Source organism: Rissa tridactyla, chromosome 3, assembly GCF_028500815.1.
Source record: "Rissa tridactyla isolate bRisTri1 chromosome 3, bRisTri1.patW.cur.20221130, whole genome shotgun sequence".
Classification (NCBI taxonomy): Eukaryota; Metazoa; Chordata; class Aves; order Charadriiformes; family Laridae; genus Rissa; species Rissa tridactyla.
Window position 1 is genome coordinate 75,965,470 of NC_071468.1, and position 20,277 is coordinate 75,985,746.

General features: G+C 42.4%; 1 protein-coding gene across 1 annotated transcript; it reads right to left on the reverse strand.

The window, feature by feature from the left end:
- Nucleotides 1-197: 197 nt before the first annotated feature.
- AMD1 (adenosylmethionine decarboxylase 1) lies at nucleotides 198-19,431 on the reverse strand. Its single transcript, XM_054194576.1, has 9 exons — nucleotides 18,901-19,431; nucleotides 7,623-7,709; nucleotides 5,963-6,089; nucleotides 5,358-5,460; nucleotides 4,479-4,521; nucleotides 4,246-4,390; nucleotides 3,125-3,217; nucleotides 2,892-3,047; nucleotides 198-2,349 (listed from the first exon to the last, which is right to left on the reverse strand). The coding sequence occupies exons 1-9, from the start codon at nucleotides 19,029-19,031 to the stop codon at nucleotides 2,209-2,211; spliced, it is 1,026 nt and encodes a 341-aa protein (XP_054050551.1). The 5' UTR covers nucleotides 19,032-19,431; the 3' UTR covers nucleotides 198-2,208.
- Between the last annotated feature and the right edge of the window lie 846 nt (nucleotides 19,432-20,277).

A 20,277-nucleotide genomic window follows, 5' to 3' on the forward strand; every position in this document is an offset into this window, starting at 1 on the left:
TTTTCATTGTCTTCCTTTGACATGCTGTCTCATTTTAAACTACCAACATGTTAACAGTTGAGATGCATCGCCTACAAGGGCAAAGTAAATTTAAAGTAATTTAGAAAAAGAAACGCATAAACCTATTTCAAATTAAACCATTTGGTACCAAAAAGCATGAAGAGTGTGAAGGGTAGAATTGCTGCATCATCACTACAAACAATTTAAGCGAACTTTTATTGAAGCATTAAGTTGTGGTACAGATATTTTTAAATGATCAAAGTCTAACACCACAGAAATTATAAACACCATACTCCCTCCATCCTGATCACCCTAGATAGTTCAATAATCCATTCAACAGCTTTCATTTTTATAGCCGAGGCTTATGCTTCCATTTGTAAAAATGCGTATTTCAGTATTACTTGAAAGGGGATCTTCGGTCTACTTAAAGGACCTCAAGCCAACAAATGTCAGGTCAGTTGGGACAACATTTAAGAAAAAAAAACCACTGAAATATTGGTCCTCAATATTAACACCAAAAGCATTAGTGCCATTTACAGCAAGTAATTGGTAACATTGGTAAAGAACTTCAATATGCTTAAAATAAAAAAAATCAAAGTGTTCCAACCACTTGATTTCTAACCAAGCAGACTTTAGTTTAGAAGCACTGAAAAAGTGCTTCATTTATAAATACAGAAGGAACAAAAAACCACTGCGTCAAACCAGAAAGAGTCAAAACATTGCGAGGACAAGAGCGGGGGGGAAAAAATAATCTCAATTTCATAGTTAACATGCTGGTCTCACAGCTGTTAAAATCCCAGCATTTCCAAACGTAGCTGAAAGTGTGCCAGCTCTTTAAAGCCTGCATTTTAGTCAATACCCATTAAAGTGACTTTGAATTACACACTTATTCATGCTCTATGAATAGCATTCTACTTCACTTCTGTCCAGGTGTCCCAGACAGTTCTTGTTCTATGCCTTCACTTAATGCCCTCAAGTCACAGTAAGGGGAACCACCTTAGTAATTAGGAGGAAAAAACAGATGAAGTCACAACACTCAAATACAACGTAAGTCACATGCACAACAATGTCACAGGACTGTCACAAGACAGAGGCATTAGCTTTGCTTGGAACAACAAAATGAAGTGACACTGGACCAATTTAGAAGCACTCTTTACAGTTAGAAGTGGTAGGTCACAGGTTTTACTGAGAATAATCCAAACCAATCAACACACCCAGCCTGGCAAATTCCATTCCTTCACTAGATCTGCCCACCAGTGCTCAAGAGCACCAGCTTCTTAGTCTGACATAATTGGTGATTAGGAAAAGAAAATGTCTGGTGCCAATCTGAACATGCACTTTGCAAAGCTGTCACACAACTACGCAAAAGCACTTGTGTCCTGACTCAGCTCTTCCCCTATCAAATCTGGGACCTTCTTCAAATTCTGCCATTGTGTAGCAGTGTGACAGCTTGGGGATGTAGACAGACAAATAAGCATTATGGTAAGATGAAGTTTAATCTGCATTAGTACCTATATTCAAGTTTCTAGAGGTGAAAGACCAATGCATTAGCCCAGTGCTACAGTATAGCTGAGCAAATTCCTATAAGCTTGAGTAGAGCATGAAAAGTCAGTCCGATTTAAAAATAAATCAACCATCACCTGTAGTAGCAAAACAATTTGTAACTGTTTTAAGAACTTTCTCCAAACATGGAAGTGTTAATTAGGAATCAGTTTCATTAGAAATCATAAAAGTTTGTCAAAAACTGTTTTAGACTGAAATCACAACATAGATGAAAAAAGTGACAATTTAACAAAGAACTGTCCCCAGTGAGTAGGCTGAGGCTAAAGTCTAATGAGGACGAAAGCCTTGTCTGTGGGGAATTTTTGGTGATACCTGGAGAAAAACTATACTGTGTGTAATTCTACCTGAATCATTTTTACAAGTGTTGTAAAGTTTCATACAGTAAGATTTTTCTACATGCACTTCAATTTCACAGCAAGAGTGGCATAGAGTACCTAAACACAGAAGAGAGCATTCATGCAAGATATCTAACTCCTTGATATAATAATGCATACAATTCAAAATGGTTATACTATGATTACACCTAGGGCTTTCCACAACTACAAGGTGGTGGGAGTGGAAAGCATGGCCCCCTGAATCATTAACTAGAAAGCAACCACCACCTTCTATATGGGATTTCTTTTTGCGCTTTTTCTTCATTCTTAATCAACTGTGCTGTTGCTGGCGATTCTTTGTGAAACTGGTAAAAACAAAATTATAATCACTGAATTGGGCAATCTGGTGATCAAGACGTTTAAACCCTTCAATCTTCTGGGCAGAAGAAAACACTGTACGACATTTAGAGCTCTAGAAGACAAAAAAGTGAAAGTTATTTTTAAACTCAGCATTTAAGGATGGGCTAGCACTAGCATTCTGTGTGGTTCTTGTGATACTGTTACCAACATGCCTCAAACCTGTGCCTGACAGTGCTGCAGTAAGTTTCAATCCCAAGCAACAATTCTGCTCCCTATGCAGGGTACTGCTTTTCTATGAACCGTTAGCTGGTAGCATCACCATTAACAGCAGTGCTTCTACAACTGACAGCTGCAGCCAAATACAGAAAAATGCCAAAGCAAGAAATTATGCCTTTACAGACTGCATGGGAAGTCATTAGAATAAATACTGAGATGGGGCTGCCTTATCTTAGTGTTTAAGTTTTCTGGAGATGAGATTTAGTGCATGCCAAAGCAACACTGAAGAGTATTTTCACTTTCCAAATAAACTACCATCCAAATACAGAGGCACACTGGAAACTACTAGTGTCCCAGTAAAAAAAAAGTTCTCCAGCCTTGCTTTGTTTGTGTCTCTATGCATTTCAGGAACTGACAAGCCAATGTAAGAAAACTCACCTGATTAACAAAGAGGGTTGTCACAAATTTTCCTGGCTTGAAAACCTCTACAACTTTTCTAATCAGGTCATCATACGAGGTCTGACTTATGTTTGTTTCAAAACTAACATAAGAAAACTCTGGTTCTGGAGTGATGTGAATAGTCCAGTAAGTTCCCTGAAAAAAAAATATTATTACCGCCAAATAATTACTGTTTACTTTAATACTGATTACCAGTTAAGTGTAAAACTTACATCCGATTTCATCCCATTCATTGAATACCCACAAGGATTGAACATTGTAGCATCAATAACAGAACCTGGTATCAGGTCACGAATTCCACTCATCTGAAACAGAAGTTAAAATGACATCACTCATTTTATTCTTATACTTGCATCCTTATCCTTGTTTAGATTTAACTCAAAGGCAGAATGAACACCTGTTCAGGGGACAAGGCATCAGAATTCTCACAATAACAAGTCAGTTTGATAATTTGTACCCCTGTAGATGAACTTGCTTTGCACCCTGCCACTTCTTAAGCAAGTGACTGAGTGACAAGTTGCACACGAGTTATCAGATACTTAACCTCTTTCAGAACCAAGCTGCGTACCTCCAAGACAAAGGAACAGCTTAGAATTCTTATAACTGCTTCTGCAACTAGAATGGAAGACAGAGCTCCTGTTCAACCGCATCCACAAAGTGAAGGCCGTTTACATTACTCCAGAGTGACAACATACTACTTTATCCTCTGGAATGAAATGCAGTCTCAAGCACTTTGCTTTCCCACACAGTACTTGAGCTACAGCCAAATCTCAATAGCAAATACAGTATGAGAATCAAAGCCTAAGGTGGAAAACCAGATGAAGCCACTGGACTTGCCAGAGAAACTTGTTCATATCACAGGACTTTCCCATTTGGAAAAGAAGAGAAAAGGAGGCAAAACCATCAAGTTATGCATATACCTTAAATCTGCCCCCTGCCATCCAAATGGCTCCATGATTTAACCTTGATTTTGATACATACATCCCCTTGGCATTCATTATCTTCAGTCTAAGTCTTACTCCTCATAACTTCCATCCTTCAGTGGATGTTACTCAATTGTGTTTTTATTCCTATTCCTCAATTTTTCAGAGGATAAGCTTCCAATCACCCAAAGCACTGCAAATCGCTTTTTTCAAAAGACTAAAGCAGGGGCATTGAAAATGTGAATTGAGAACACTCTAGAGTGTTAAATCCATTTTTCCCTCAAAACATTAACCCGATGTTTTGAGATCTTTCCTACCAAAAAATAAACCTTGTATTAAATGGCAAGTGAAGCATTTTGTTGCCCCATTCCCACCATTCCCAGAAATGCTTAGTTGTCAAGCAAACATACACGAGTGACATCATTTGCAGTAACACCATCTTTCATGTAGAACTGGTCCATAACTACTGGGTCAAGCTCACTCATCAGAATTTCCAGTGTCTGATCAGGCTGATTGGATATCCGACTCTCTGGGAAATCCAGGGTGTACAGGTACCTATAAGATACAGATCACTTATGTAATAAATATTAGCAGCACCAAGTTCTACGGTAAGCCCCAAAGATTTTAGTCTTCACATACGTACCAGCAATCAGAATTCATACGCCCCATGCAATAAGCTGCTCCATCTGACAAGACAAAAAGTCTCCAGTTAATGTACCACAGCTGATGATATAAAAGATTAGCTTCATTTCATATTTAAAGATAATAGAAGTCTTTCACAGACCACTGATACAGTCAGCATCTGTATCAAATAAGCAGGCCTTTAACTTCAGGAATGTAAAGCCAATAATCAGTAGAACAGGCTCCCTCAGAAGGTAGTCTGGACACCCCAGTTCAGAGCCTACCAGCAGGAAATTCAGATTACAGCTTTAGCTACAAACAGAACCCCTAGCATTCTGAAGAATCTAATGAATTTATGGTTAGCATATATTTTCAAATAACTCAGGTAAGTACTACAGCTCCCATGTTCCTTCAAAAAACTTTTCTGCCAGTAGTTAACATTCAAGGTTCTTCTCGTAGGTTTTAGATTTTATTAAACATTTAATCTTTAGAGCACCAACTCTTCTGCCAAAAGCTTACATTTTTCTTCAGTGTACTAGTTACCTTAAATTACTATTCTACCTTTTTAATGAGGCTTTTAGGGTTAGCGAGAGCTGGATTCTGCAGAATAACTACACTCCATTTGAAAGCCTGAAGACGACCTCAGTTAAGAAAAGGTGTTAAGTGTCAAGCTCAGTGTGATATGAATTCTGATCTTGGCAAGTTAGTGTAAGAAATTCAGAAAATATGTATTTATAGCTTTGGATTTTTATGCAGCCAAAGCTTGTGCTGGCTACAGAACTGCAAGGACTGATGAATGAATGGCCTGGAAGCCTGTACGTGTTGTACAGCTTGTCACTTCTCACTTCACATCAACACTTCACACAAGCTATGCAACTTTGCTGAAGGTTAATGAACTTACTTGGAAAAATTTCGTTAAGAAACTCTACTTCTTCCTGGAAATTCCTATGTGGGTACTCCTGGTGGGAAGGCTTCATGAAATTCTTACGTGAATAAAAGAAGCTCTGAAAAAATAATGGTGCATCTTAGATATTTCATACAGCTGTCCACCTTGAATCTAAAAATCTAGAAAAATGCATGCATTTAGTATTTCACAGGACCTAAGTTTTCATTGTCCAAACACTGCTAGCTGTTGTATTTCCATTTCAGAGGCATATAGTTATTCCTAGCTTAATTTGTAAGCTACAGGAGACTGCTTACAAATCTGTTTTCCACAAGAAAACATCAGTGACTTCAGCACTGACAACACAACATGGAACTCTTTCAGCCTTAAGTAACCTTAACTCAGTACAATAGCATTTATAAGTCAGCATCCTTTAAGAGGCAAATAGAAGTCTAAATCCTACAGCAGACCAAGCAATCTTATCTTAGAGTCTTCCCATTGAGGGAAGCATACAGAAATGGCAAAGGAAGTTTCAGAATATTTAATAAAATCAGTGAACTTGAAGTATTAGTGAAAAGCTTTTTGTACATTTTAAGGAAGAAGCAGCATTTCTGGCACCTTACCTGAATTGAGTCAAACCCACTGTACTCCCTAGCAAGCTCCAACAGGGGAACCAGTGCTTGCAGTAAGAGGGTGGTACCACACGTCTTCAAAATGAAACGTCTCTTGGAGACAAACATGCTACTCTCACTGTAAAAAAAAAAGTGTTAAAAATATATTAAGTGCTCTATATTAAGCAAGCCAGGAGAGAATGGTTAGATCCTGGTTCTTATCCCAACCAAATGCATTACTGTAAGTGAACATTCAGCATATGCTACTTAAACACGTTTAGCAAATGGATGAAACCAATAGATTTTAGCTAATATTTGAGAGCTGTTATGATTTCCCAAAACAAGTACCTGCTGCAAGTATATTACACAGTTATGACACTACAGGAAAAGAGGTACTACATGCATTACATATCCTTAATCTATTCAAGAAATACAAACACGATGTGAACTGAGTAAACATAGACATGTAATTTAATTTCTTAACCCAGACACAGAACAGGGTCAAACTTGAAATCTGACCTTCTCAGCCAAAATAAAGCCAATGAGAAAGTCAACTCAAAAAAGGCAAGAGCCTGAAAAGAATTTCATAAGTTGTCTGGCTGCATCCTCTAGGAAAGCTGACTACTGCAAAGTGGTAAATGAGCACCTGCCCACAGAAACAGGAAGTCTCATAATGAGAGCACAGGCACAGCTATAGGATACACCTTAAACATAAGATACAGAAATTAACTATACATAAACTGTAAGTCAGATATTTAACTACAGTCCCACTGAACTGGAGATTAGCACTGATACTACATCCAGAACCTTAAACATGTGTAACAAGTATCTTCTTACCAAGTAACTGAGCAATGGGAATAAGTCCACCTTAAACTAACGCAGTTTGGAATGCTGTTTAAGAATTCAAAGTAAAGGTTATATTTCATCCAGGACACAGTTTAACTAGTTACATTCTTTTAGAATTTTGTTTTAAATATATGAAGCTTGCAGAAACAAGATTTCAGCAGTTTCTTTGACTAGCTTGCTCTTAGCCCAACCTTGCCTTCAAGGCAGTCTTTCACAGTACAAAAGCTTCAGTTTTTGTAATCTGAAGTAAAACAGAGAATGTCTATGCATCTGTAAAGTTCATGTAGAAAAAGCATGAAAGTATTTTGCAAAATGAAAAACACATGGCAAAAGTAGTGTCCTTACAACTAACTGCTGCACAACACAAAAATTCCAAGATTTCAGGAAAGCTACGTTTTTACAGACATCCTTAGCTCAGCTGCAAGAGTTGTTCTGCTTGATTGCATTATCTGGAGTTAAAGCCAATCTACTGATACAGTTTTTGCTGATCTAAGTGTGACACTTACATGCACTATTCTGCTGAAGTAATCCTAAACCTCTTAACTGGGGAGACTGATTTATCCCCTGGATAAAATTCAATGATCAGGTACAGAAACGCCATAGCCCTGTCCTTAATCCTTTTAGTTAAATTAAAAGGACAAACACCAATAACTATGAAGACACTTCTGCTACTGAACAGAAGCATGACAGTATTATGACCCCTGCAAGTTGTAGTCATGAATAGCATGATCTTAAACTAAGACTGTACTCTTGGCCAAGTGGATCCCACACAACAGCTTTAACTTTTTTACCTATTGGAATCTAAAATAGTAAGCTAGTGGCTTACCTGAGTACATAAGCTTCCTGCTTGTCAGTTTTTGTCACACTTATGATCAAACAATGCACATTCTCCAGAAGTTTGTCCCACTCAATCCTGTGAAGAAGTTATAGAAGACAGTCAACATGTTAAACTGAAACTTTCTGCAACCCTGGGTAAAGAGTATAGCCCAAACAAGACTGTAGCTCTTGTTTTCAGTTGCTGGATCTGAGAGCACGAAAGGTGAGGACTTTTATATAGGAACTATCACAATGCAGTAATATCCTGTTCTTAGCTCCCAAAGGCTACGTATTCCTCAAGATCTGTTAGTGTAATCTGCTGCACGAAGGCAATTGTCAAACAGCAACCCAAAGCTTCTAACTAGACAAGTCAGGATTATTTTAAATACTGTATCTCACACATTCCAAGATAAAATTCATTGTTATAACTTAAAGGCATGCTTTAAGTTGTATCTCCATGTACTTCAGTCACAATAGTCATTGGCAACTACTAGAGTAATAAAGGAGCAAATTAACATTAGCATGTTTTATTTGTCCAGCTTAGAGTCAAGCCCATAATTTAATTGAAAACCAACCCTAAAACCTAATATATCTCAATGACCCAAATTCCTCTTTGATTGATCAGGATCACAGAATTCCTTCTACCTCTAGAAGATATAGAAGACTTATATCAAATAGGTTAGAATATTACACTTACAAGAAAATGCACTATATGAAAATAGTTCAGTTTAAGTTGAAGCTACAGCACTAGATTTCAGTATAGTGGTAGAAATTTAGTATTTCAATTCTTTAGTGTCATTACTCATTCTACAAGAAGCTGAAAAAAAAATCAAAGGGCTCAAATTAAGCCCCAAGATTCACAAAAATTTTCATGAAAAGTAACAGACTTGCAAAAAACTACTTTAGTAATTAGTTTAGTTGTATGGTTGTAGTAGTTAGTTTAGTTGTGTTGACATCAGATTAGTAGAATCCAATATAGTCCGCTATAAAGCAGACGGGAACAGATAAAACTTCCCGAAGTTGCAAAATTACAGGACAGCAGTGGCTGCCCTACCTCTGCCATCTCTCCCCTCCCACAGCATATTCCACCCCCAGGTTTGTGCTGGCTCTTGCATCATGAACAGCTCCCCTTCACAGCTGGGAGCATGAAAGAATTGCAATTTTTTCATCACTAAGCACACTATTAGATTGGCTCAGCTGCCCACGTAACTGTCAGCCTAATCCTTCCTCAGGAGTCAGATCCCCCTCCCTTTATGGACACTGCAAGAGCTCTGTAGTTGTACTTCAGGACAGAGCACTCACTGTTAACTATCAGCAGGGTTCCTCCAGCAGCCACCAATCCTCCTCCTTAAAACACTGGTGGGTTTGCAAAGTTTTAAATTCTGATGTACATATAAATAAAAATATCCAGATGTTCTTTGCTTCTTTAAACACCCCAGTAAATAACTGCCTTAATTTCTCCCTCCCTTGAGAATGCCTCCCAAAACCAAATTCTGTACCTTTACTACTAATATTTGAAGATCTTCCCTTTTAAAGTGTATACTGCAGTAAACCAGTATATTCACACAGGAGTCAACCAGAACATACTTAACTTACAAACTCACTCTATAGCCTCCTTTTAGATCAGACTGAAGCTATTAAAAATTAGTTTAAGATAATCATATGTCTTAAAATCCCTCATAATTAAGTGCGCATCTGAACAAGTTTATGAACTCAGTGATATTACTGGATACTTAAAATCAAAGTGAGGTTTTCCCTACCACCCCAGTTAGTGAACCTTGATGAAATACTCTTCTGCAACTATAGACATGACAGCACAGACCACTCAAATCTGCATGTCAAAAAAACCCAGCTTATTTTAAATGCTCAAATAAAGTCCTGCACATTTATTCAGCTCTACATTTATGGCATTGACGGGGTTTAGCTGTTCCTGATACTCAAGTGTGAAAATGCAAGTGTCTGCTCATCTTTAAAAAAATGTGGTAAATGCAAAGAGGGAATACATTATACCTATTTTTTAAGTGCCCTTAGACAATTAGGCAATTTTGCTGAGAAGACGACTGAAGGATTTAGTTTTCTCTGGAAGCTACAGCACACCTATATAAGTTTGCCAGCCTTAGTATCTTCCCTCTAACATCCTATTATACTCTTCCTGTAAACTGAACTGTAAACTGTAACTGAAACATGTTACTTTGGTTTAGTATGGTGGAGTAACTGTTCAAATCATTCCAGCACCACTACTGGCAATATTTTATCTGCCATTAAAGAAATACTCGGTATCTGACACACCATTTACAAAAGCTGAGGTAGCATTCCCTTACATTGCCTGATGCTGAGCTGCAGTAACCCCGTTTGTACATTACTACAAATCTGATTTTGTACTTGTCTAAGTATTAATGTGTATGTAACTATCTCAGGCTTTGCAAGAGCATACGTCTCAGCCTTCACAAGCTTCTTACCTGGTCAGACAGTCAAAACCATAGCTTTATATAGACAAGTGAGAATATTCTTTAAGTACCACTGTAGTGCAGTTCACATGCAGACATTTCAGGAAAGTGGCTCATTTAAGTTTCAATCACATTATTAATAGAGGAAGATGTAACAGTTTTGGTGTTCAAGTAGTCCGATAATAACGGAACAGTACAGAATGCTACCAACAATATAATATTGCATGTTAAGTCCAAAGCCTACCACGCAAAGAAAGTCCCTAGTTATGCTCATTAGTACTGTAGTTGGCATTTAGGTACTACGGCTGAAGTCTGCTGTAGCACAAAACCTTTGCTCAATTCTTTTTCTATTCCACTACAAAAACCATAACTAAGCATATGCTAAATGTTCATGCGGGAAAAACGGGTAAGCTTATCATCTGATCTTATTAGAGCAGCCCTAGAAGAAAGCCTACAAGTTGAGAAATATACAAGATGTCAAGCTTGATCCAGAAGCATACATAAAATAGACAAAGGGTTGCAGCACCCAGGATGAGACTTGGGAGAAGTTTTGCAGACATACTGGCCTGTACCTGTATGCATTTTAAAGTTAAGCACAGAAAACTACAGAAAGGCCATTAACATGCTGGATTTGCTCTTAATATAATCTATTTAAACAAGATGACCTTAGCATTTGACATTTTCCATTGTTTAAAGCAGAGCTAAGGAAGAACATCTGGGACTACTTTGTACCAAGTAGACTGAGTTCACTAGAAGTCTAACTCTTGCATTTCTTCCCTTTTTTTAATCTGTACAATTATTTAAGTGTTACTAGTTGAAGACAAGCAATGTCTAGCCCCACTTAAAGCAGAAACAAGAAATCCACCTTAAAAAGTATTTCTGTGGTTTTAAGTACATGTATTGCAGCTAATCCCATTTTATTTTGTCATATAAGAGTGCTCATAGTAACTGAAATATTTGAGAACATTACTTCTTATTTCATAACTGAGTGAACTAACTGGGAAGCAAAGCCTCCAACTGAAAAAGGCAAACCAAAACCACAAATTCTCAATAAAATGCTACCATGGGCTTCTGCTCTTCAAAATTCTCCTTTCAACAGGAAGTATGTGGATTGCATTACTATTTCCTAAATTATTTCCCATAGCCAGATAACAGGACAATTCTAAACACTTTGGAGACTGCTTTTCTGTACTCAAGCCAAGCATACTTGATGCACTATGATGCATGAAAATCATTGGTAGATAAGTTCCATCGCAGACCTGCATCCACTGGAAGTCCAAACTGAAAATGCATGAGACCAACTCCCTGCTGTTATGTAGGCTTATTACCCACTTCATTCCAAAGCTGTAAGCTCCTGCTCCTGGAATTTCACATTACTGACACCTACTGAAAATCAAAATAGTTTCTCCAATAGGCAAGCACCATGCACCTTAAATGGTTGCACATGCTCAGAGAATACCAAATGAAAATGGAATACGTCTACTCCAGTGTGAGAAACTATCCGTGCTTGAATGGTAGAAAGCTACTTGTTCTATACTTGACTAGCAGAACATGCCAAAGGAAAAAAAACCAAAACAAGTTTAGCCGTCTACTCCTATACCCGTGTTGCAATGTTTAGTGCCTTATCGGCACAGACTTGTTACCAGAGTGCAAATAATTTCAATTCAAACTGCCACCCAGGGATGCCAGTATGGAAAACCTATCAGAACTGAGAAGTATTTCAGTTTATTTTTAGGAAGTATGTTTAATGTGTGTATGACATGCATAGTGAACAGTCCCTCTCAACCAAGTTCCAAACCATCATGTTCACTTCTTTATTTCATATTTCTGAGAAATAAAGAATGAATAAGCTATGAATCAAATTTTCCTTGCCAGATAAAACCGTACTTTTGAATGCAAGTTATTGGCCTATTCTGAGCCTTTACCTTCAGGGATAAAACAGGTTCTTAACACAGGAGTCAAGCATATGAGGCAGTAGCATAATACTGCTGTTTCAGGCCAACTGGGAAGGGGATAACAACAATTTAAAGAGATAAAGAACTACATCAAGAACTTGTTCCTATCAGCAATTAACAGCTTCCACGAGCATACCATCCCACCACCCCAGTAACAGTACCTTGCTAACACAGCCCCGGCAGCACTGGGAGGACAAGCTGTTTTGCAGCAGGGCAGGAATTCTTAGGAAATAAATCCTATGAAACTCCTGAGGATGCTTTAAGCTGTATACATACTCTTGCATAGCTTTTCATTAAAATAGAACACCTGACAAGTCTGTAGTAATCAAAGTAATATGCATTTTCATCTTGTACTTTACTGTAAGATCTTGTTTTAAAATCAAGCATTCAAATGCAGAGCGGCTTTTTATTCCCTCACCTCTTACCTACTAAATATTATTAGGAGCCAAGAGATGTATCAGTTACCTCATTAGCAGGCTACAGTTAAGTAAGCAAATTCCTACCAATACCACGATCCAGAACAGCCAAACTCAATGCCTTGTCTAAACAGCCTACGCAGAGGAGCTGCAGCCGAGGAGCATGGAAGCTGGCTAGGCATCAGTGTCAGCAGAGTTGCAACACTAGTTTCAAGCATCCTGAAACAGGCAGATACAGTACAGACCAACTACACAAAAATCACAAGCTTTTTAAAGCATCTCCTAGCAGCTGGTGTATTTTTCTGCAGACAGATGCATGTGAGTTATTTACTATTAGAATTATAACTTAGTTTATAAATTGCTGTTGAAGATAAGTTACCCTGAACTATGTTCACACCCTGAGTTTAGGCACGAGACACTGGCAACTTGATAATTTTACTTCAGCGGTTATCTGTGGAGTGCACAAAAAACCACACACCCTCTATATGCTCTGAGCATAGATATACAGAAATACTGTCTGCATCTCTCATGTTAAACTTAAGAAACTCTCCAGGGACATGCATTTAATCTTGAATTAAAGACAGGCACCTGAATGGAAAATTGCATCCACATCAAAAGTGATTCCAAGTAGTACTCCTCACAAAACACTTACCTGGAAAGTCCCAAACTAACTACTAAAGAAAATAATTCCCAAATGACACCAAGATCTTTCAGCAACAGCACAAAGATGGCCACGGGTAGTGCTTTAAAGGCTGCATATTGCTCCTGTTGCAGACCTTTTATTGTTATTGCAGTTACACCAGTCTACATCAAGTGGTGACTCCGCCCTCTACATCCAAAGATATTCAGTGGGTATTCCCAAGTCTCTCATATCAACGGACAAAACATACCTGACATCCAAGATATTTAAGGAAGCATAAGCCCCAATAGGCCTATCAGGACTTCAACAAGACTTACAGGCAACACTCAGGGCAAGTTTGAGTGTGACCTTCTCCAGAAGGAATATGCTGTAAGGCAGCAAGTATTACCATAAGCCTCAAAGCTTGCTGTTCTGGCTGAGTAAACAGCCATTGGGAATATTCCCATTTAGGAATATACCAGTAGCTACATGTTTTAATAGAATGTCCTATGGACTCTCATTAAGAGTGCAGGTCTTTGACAGAAAGTGACTAACCAAGTTCTTTAGCAGTTTCAGTGGTAAAGTAGGAAAATACCAAAAAGCCCTCAACATAACTCAGCTTCCCACAAGAACTATCATAATCAGTAGTGTAAAAGGGCTTGTTTCCTTTGTGTGAAACCATTCTTTAATTACAATTGAGAGAGTTACGACCAAACATATTTTACCTGTAATTTTGAACTTGTTTGCTAAAATCTAGTTTAGAAATATCAGTTTTGATGACAGGAAGACTGAATTCTTACATAAAATTCTTTGTATTACCTTTTATTGCCATGTAAAAAAGCTCAGCAAGTGCACAGTGACAGAAGCCCTTATCCTGGCACAATCCTGCTTACCCTGCCTTCCTCCCAGGCTCCACAGAGTAGCACTACTCTGTTTTGTTTGGCAGCCCTGCGGGAGTAAGACTAAAACAGGGCTCACAGCACAGCTCCTCGTACCTTCCCTGTTTGAGAAGAAAGGCAGATGATGCTGCTGTGGTCCTAGTGACTGGTAGAAGGGGTAGAGGTGCAGCAGCACTGCAGCAGTGAGTTGACTCAGGCTATAGGGTGCAGTACAAAGCAAGTATTTACAGGACTCACATCTGGGACTTGACTGTATTTATGCTTAGAAGTTTTCATTTAATACAGGATGAGAATCTCATATCAGTATCACTCCATATTGCTCAGTACTGCACTGTTTTCTCCAGTTTCTTGTGTGTCCACATAATATAGACAAATAGGAAGCACAATAAAGTCTATAAACAAGCTTAATTTCAGAATACTTCAGGATTGAATACTTGAAACATAGACTCAACACTTTCATCATTAACCTATGGTTTCAAACTTCTGTACATTCAAGATCATGATAAGCCTTGCAATGGGAAATACATAGTTGCACGTAATCTGAAGGAATAAACAGTTTATTTTACTGTGGGCATAGTGAATGCACTACTCAGTCACCACAGAATTCCAGGGTTTACAGCATGTTCGTGTTTTCAGCAAGCCCTCCTTTTTTATACATAGTTTAAGGCTATTTTTAAAAAATATGCTTTACAAAGCATAGTGAGAAAAAGCACTACAGTTCAAGACCACAAAAACGTTAGCTTCATTCCACTTTTCAATATGAGTAGGGTAGGCATCATCTTCAGATGCTTGCCACTATTTCAACCACAAGACCTTTTCAAAAAACTGACTGGCAAATGAACAAAAAACTCCCAAATCTTAACAGCAAGTAAAGCCCATGTTCAATACTTAAACTTTTTAGTTGGGACCTTTACTGAATATATTAAAACAATAAGTATAGATCTTTTCTGAAAGACTTTACAACTATCCAAACTCTTCTCTAGAAAGCAGGCTTGCCCACAGGAGGAAAAAATTCTTAATTGCATCAGTTCTTGAACTTTTTTTCCGGTCTTTCACTGGTGATATCCAAAGACTTTAAAATATCTAATCTCTAGCAAGCACACACATGGAAATTTTTAGCTTTGAACACCAGCTTAGCTTAGTCATTCAGTAGATGAATGGCTCACATTTCACTACTAAGCAGGTATTACAATACAAAAGGCAAGCTCAACTGGTTTGCAACTTGATTCTAATTTAGCTATTGTTCTACAGTTTCAGCTTTGATTTCAAGTTCTGTTCAACATAAACTAGCTTATTCAGTTGCCTTTATAGAATTAGCATAGTGGGATATATTGTATTTAGAATTTTTCCACTAGCATCTATCACCTGTAATAAATAATTCCTACAATTTTCTAAAGGAAAATGTTTGTAAACCTAATTTCATGCTAGCAACACAATATCACTAGTAATTACCCCTGGACACCGGTTAACAGCAATTCTCAGACATGTCACAGCTTCCTACCAAAAAGGTGCACAGCTTCAATCAACATCTTGTATTAAGAGCCAATTAACACAAAGGCCTTCAAAGCTTGCTCACAGCTCTGAAACTGTGTTAAAGACCACATGTTGAACAGTTAACAGTTTGAATCTACTCTATTAAAACTTTACAGCCATATCTAAACCATACAAAGGAACTGTCACAGTACCTGCCTTGCAATTACTTTAAATGCTCTTGAGCAGTTTTAAAAAATTAAGTTTTCAGTTTTGTAAGCATCAGCCTGAGCTGACAAACAGAACACCAGAGAGCATGAATGTGCCAATGAGGAAAGCATTTGCAGAATGCCATCTCTAAACTAGATCTGTATATTCCATCACCAACATATTAACACAAAGTCAGATGAGTACTTTTGGAATCTTTCACGTTTAAAGTCAAAGATGACAGGAATCCTGAAGTGCCTACGTAACTCCAATCATCTGTACATATTTCAGCTAGGATTTGCAATAGTCTTCCAGGATTGCCCGGATATTACCTACACAAGTTGTTACCTTGTGGCACCTGCTACACCACTAAACCCCAAAGAACTGTATAACCACATCTGATGATTTCCACATTAAGCACAATATTCATAGAATGGTTTGGGTTGGAAGGGACCTTAAAGACCATCTAGTTCCAACCCCCCTGCCATTGGCAGGGACACCTCCCACTAGACCAGGCTGCTCAAAGCCCCATCCAGCCTGGCCTTGAACACCTCCAGGGATGGGGCATCCATAGCTCCTCTGGGCAACCTGTTCCAGTGTCTCACCACCTTCACAGTAAAGGATTTCTTCCTAACATGTAATCTAAATCTCCCCTCTTTCAGTTTAAAACCATTAACCCCTGTCTTATCACTGCATTCCCTGATAAAGAGTCCCTCCCCACCTTTCCTGTAGGCCCCCTTTAAATACTGGAAGGCACTATAAGGTCTCCACGGAGCCTTCTCTTCTCCAGGCTAAACGACCCCAACTCTCTCTGCCTGTCCTCATGGCAGAGGTGCTCCAGCCCTCTGATCATCTTCATGGCCCTCTGCTGGACCCGCTCCAACAGGTCTGTGTCCTTATGTTGGGGGCCCCAGAGCTGAACTCAGTACTCCAGGTGGGGTCTCACAAGAGACCTTCAGAAAGGTCTAAATAGCTTTGCAAGTCAGAAAGTTACATGAGCAAACTACCTCATTACATCAACAGGTCAGAGCTAAACATGTATTCTGCAGTGCTTCTGACATGGCAGAAATGAAGCTTCCACTACCCATGAGCAAGCAGTGTAAACACATAGACATGCACACACAACATGGGCTAGTCATTATTTCAGGAAAGGCTGTTATCTGCCCACTGGCAATTCAGATCCTTGGATCACTAACTCTACCAATACAGACACACAGGAAATTTGCTGAGAAATTCCAAAACAAGGGAAAAGACAAAGAGCATATGCTAAGTATGCCTTTGAACAGAGATGCTACCGTCTTTAACATATTCCAAACTTTCAATACATCATGACAAGCTCTCCTTCAAGCTCCCTGACCAAAGACCCCTGGGTAAGTGATATACACAAGCAAATCTGGGTACACACAAAACACCAGATCCTCCTGAACCTGAGAAGTTGAACATTTACCATACTGAGAGTAAACTACTGACATACAAATAACCTTCAGATTTATTCTGTATGCTTAACACAAGCCTGCTTTTTTCAACTGTGTCAGCTGATTACATCTGCATACCAATCTCATCCCTCCTATAAACCTGTACATAGTTCTAGGTCCATAGCAGAGTTTGCTCTGTGCTTCAAGCTTGCAGCTCCCATTTTCTGACACCTCAGGACGCTTGTCCTGAACATAATCTTCTGCAGATCTACAGACCTTATTGGATCTTGGACCCCTTATTATTCCAAGTCATAAGTCTAGGTACTCCGGTCTTCCCAGACTTCCCTCCTATAAAATACGGCACGAACACCTCGTACCTGTCTTGCCCAGCACGGTTTCAGAGACGAGCTGCGTGCCGGCAGGTGGCCGCCAGCCGCCGTGCTAACAAAGGCGGAGCAGGCACCCCTCAGCCAGAGGCGGCGAGGGCTGCCCCCTCCCAGGGAGGGCCGACTCTCCAACACGTGTACGCGGGGAGCTGCGTGGGCCTGGGGCCTTTCTTCCTCCCTCCCTGGGTGGCAGGAAAGAAGCGCCAGCACATTCCTCAGATGCCCATTGGGTGACAGCGGCGGGCCCGCCCCTCGCGGCGCCCCGCTCCCATTGGCCTCAACTTGTCAATGGGGGAAGCGGCAGCGCGGCCCGGGAGCGGGGCCAGCCGACTCACGTGTAGACCGCGGCTCCGGCCACACTTCGGAGGGGGGAGGTGGGGGGGTGGCCACCACCCCAACGCCCCCCCGCCTCACTCCGGTGCCTCCTCCCGGCCACGGAGGGGTACGGGAAGGGTTCCCGCGTACCGACGGCTTCCCGCTCTATCAACCTGTCCAGCTACAACAGTGCCGGAGGGCGCTACGAAACCGGCCACGTGAGGGAACCATCAATCCTGGCCGCGACAGCCAGAGGGATCTCCCCAGCCCCTTCCCAGCTTCCATAAACCGGGAACGCGATTCCTATCTCTCCACAGCCGGTCTCAACGGGCAGGGTTTTTCCGAGCTTTCGCATCCCGAAGCCGGCGGGGAGCCGCGCCGTAAAAAAAACCACCTCCGCAGCTCTCCCTGCGAGCAGGGCCAGCCGCTACCGGGAGCCGCAGCCTGCGCAGGGGGGGGCTTGGTGCAGAGGGGTGGGCGCCGCCGCCGTGCCCCCCCGGCCGCCAGCAGCACTGCGACACTCCGCCCGCCTCCACCCCCCCGGCAGGCACTCCCGTCCGGCGCGGCACACGCCCGGCTCTCCTCTCCCCGCCGCCACATGTTGCCAGTAGGGACCGCACGGGGCTTGCACGAGGTGGCGGCACGGAATGGCTTCCGCGCCGTCCCCGCCACCGCCACCTCCGGCCGGGACGAGGGGAGGCTCCCTCCCTCCGCCGCCTTCACGGGGGAGGGAGGGCAGCGGAAGGTCACCCCCTGCCCTCCCGCGGCGACCCGAGAGAGACCGGGGCTGTCACCGAGGCGGGGGGGACGACGACAACGACGGCGGGGGGGGGGAAAGAAGGAGGGGGGCGAGCCCGCCGCGCGCGCGCGCGGCCGTTGCTACCAACGGCTCTCCCGAGCCACCCCGGAACCAGCCTCCCCGTCAGCGCTGCCGCCAGCCCGCGCACGGCCATTACCCCCCGCCCCGCTCCCGCTCCTCCTCACACACTTCTCGCCCGCCGGCTCCGCACCGCCACCACCGCCGCCACCACCACAGCCGGGCCCCGCCTGCGCCGGCCATTCACCGGCCCCCCCTCCCGCATTCCCGCATAAACGGGGCAGCGCTCCCAACCGCCGCCCCCCCGCCCCCAACCGAACCCCACCCCGGCCGTTAACGGACCTGGGTATGGTGCGAAGATCGCCGGACCCCTTGCTCTGGTGCGGCTCCTGCTGCGCGGGCTGCTGCCGGGCGAACCACACCTCCAACAGCTTCTCGGTCCCTTCGAAGAAGTGTGCACCGTTCTCCTTCATGGTGAGACAACTCGGCAACCAACAACCACAGAAATTAACGACGACCAAACTACCGCCCCCGGCCGCTACCGTTTGCTGCTGCTGCTGCACGGGCCGCGCTGCCGCCGCCGGGTCCCAGTCCGTCCCGGGCGGGTTTCACCTTCTAGAGGATTTTTTTTTTAATATTAATTTAAAAAAAAAGGAGGAATAAGAAGTAAAAAAAAAAAAAAAAAGGAATTTTTTTTTTTAAACCAGCGAAAACCACCCGGCGGCGGATGCGGCGTGAGCGTGTGTGAGCGGGTTACAGTCCGAGCGGGGGTGCGGGCGGGCAGGCGATGCGGTTCGGTTCCTTGTAGTCCGTGTGTTCCCCTGTTACAGAGAAGAGCGTTGAGCGAGCGCTAGCTAATGTCGCCGGCCATACTGTGTAAGCGAGGGGCTAACGCGCACGCAGCTGCTTTTATACCCCGCAGGTAACCGCATCACGCAGGACCGCGCTTGCTATTGGGCCGCCGCCGCTCGGGCCCGCCTCCCTCCGCTTTCCATAGGGCGGTGCTTATGCCTGTCGAGGCATATGCCGGTTCCTCTGGCCCCACCCACTGCAGCTCAGCCCGCCCGCCCGCAGGGAGCGGGAGCGCGGCCGGGGCCGGGGCCGCGGCCGCGGCAGCGGCAGCGGCAGCGGCAGCGCCCGGGGCCGCGGTATGGCAGCCGCGCCGCTGTCGGACCGCGCCGCCCCCTAGGGTGCGGGGGAGCACGGCCTAATGGTCATCGGTGAGCGATCGGGGGGGTGCGAGGGCTGATCATGGCCGAGAGGCCAAGGGGGAGCCAACCCCCAAAGAAGGGTGGCTGTAGCAAGGAGCAAGCCCGAGGATAAAGGCTCTTCCCCGGCCGAAGCTACAGTACTCCCTCTGCACCCCGATGCTTCTCTCCCTCTGAGCTTTCTTAACGAGTATTAGTTACTAGCTGGTAAAGAGGAGGCTGAACCGGGCGTTCAAACATAATTCTCGCTCCTTTCTTGTGGTGCGTGTGTGATTGATAAGTAAGAAGTTATTTATGTGTGTGCGTGTGTGTGTGTGTGTGTGGCAGAAGGAGCGAGTGACCAGGGAGAGCACGAGCAGCTGGATGTGCCCCACAGGAGAGAAAGGGTCTGCTGGGAGCATGTGCATCTGTAAATATTTGACGACCTGCAATGACAAATTGTCACAAACTAAACAGCTTTGTGGTCTTTTAGAACATTTTTTTCATCAATATTATAATACCTTATAGTCCA

Excerpts from the sequence above, each read along its gene's own strand:
- AMD1 (XM_054194576.1), bottom strand. The coding sequence starts at position 19,031 with ATGAAGGAGAACGGTGCACACTTCTTCGAAGGGACCGAGAAGCTGTTG. Across the intron at positions 7,710-18,900 it reads GATCTTCGCACCATACCCAG|GATTGAGTGGGACAAACTTC; the intron begins GTCCGTTAACGG and ends ACTTCTTCACAG. Across the intron at positions 3,218-4,245 it reads CTGCAAATGATGTCACTCGT|ATGAGTGGAATTCGTGACCT; the intron begins GTATGTTTGCTT and ends CTTCTGTTTCAG.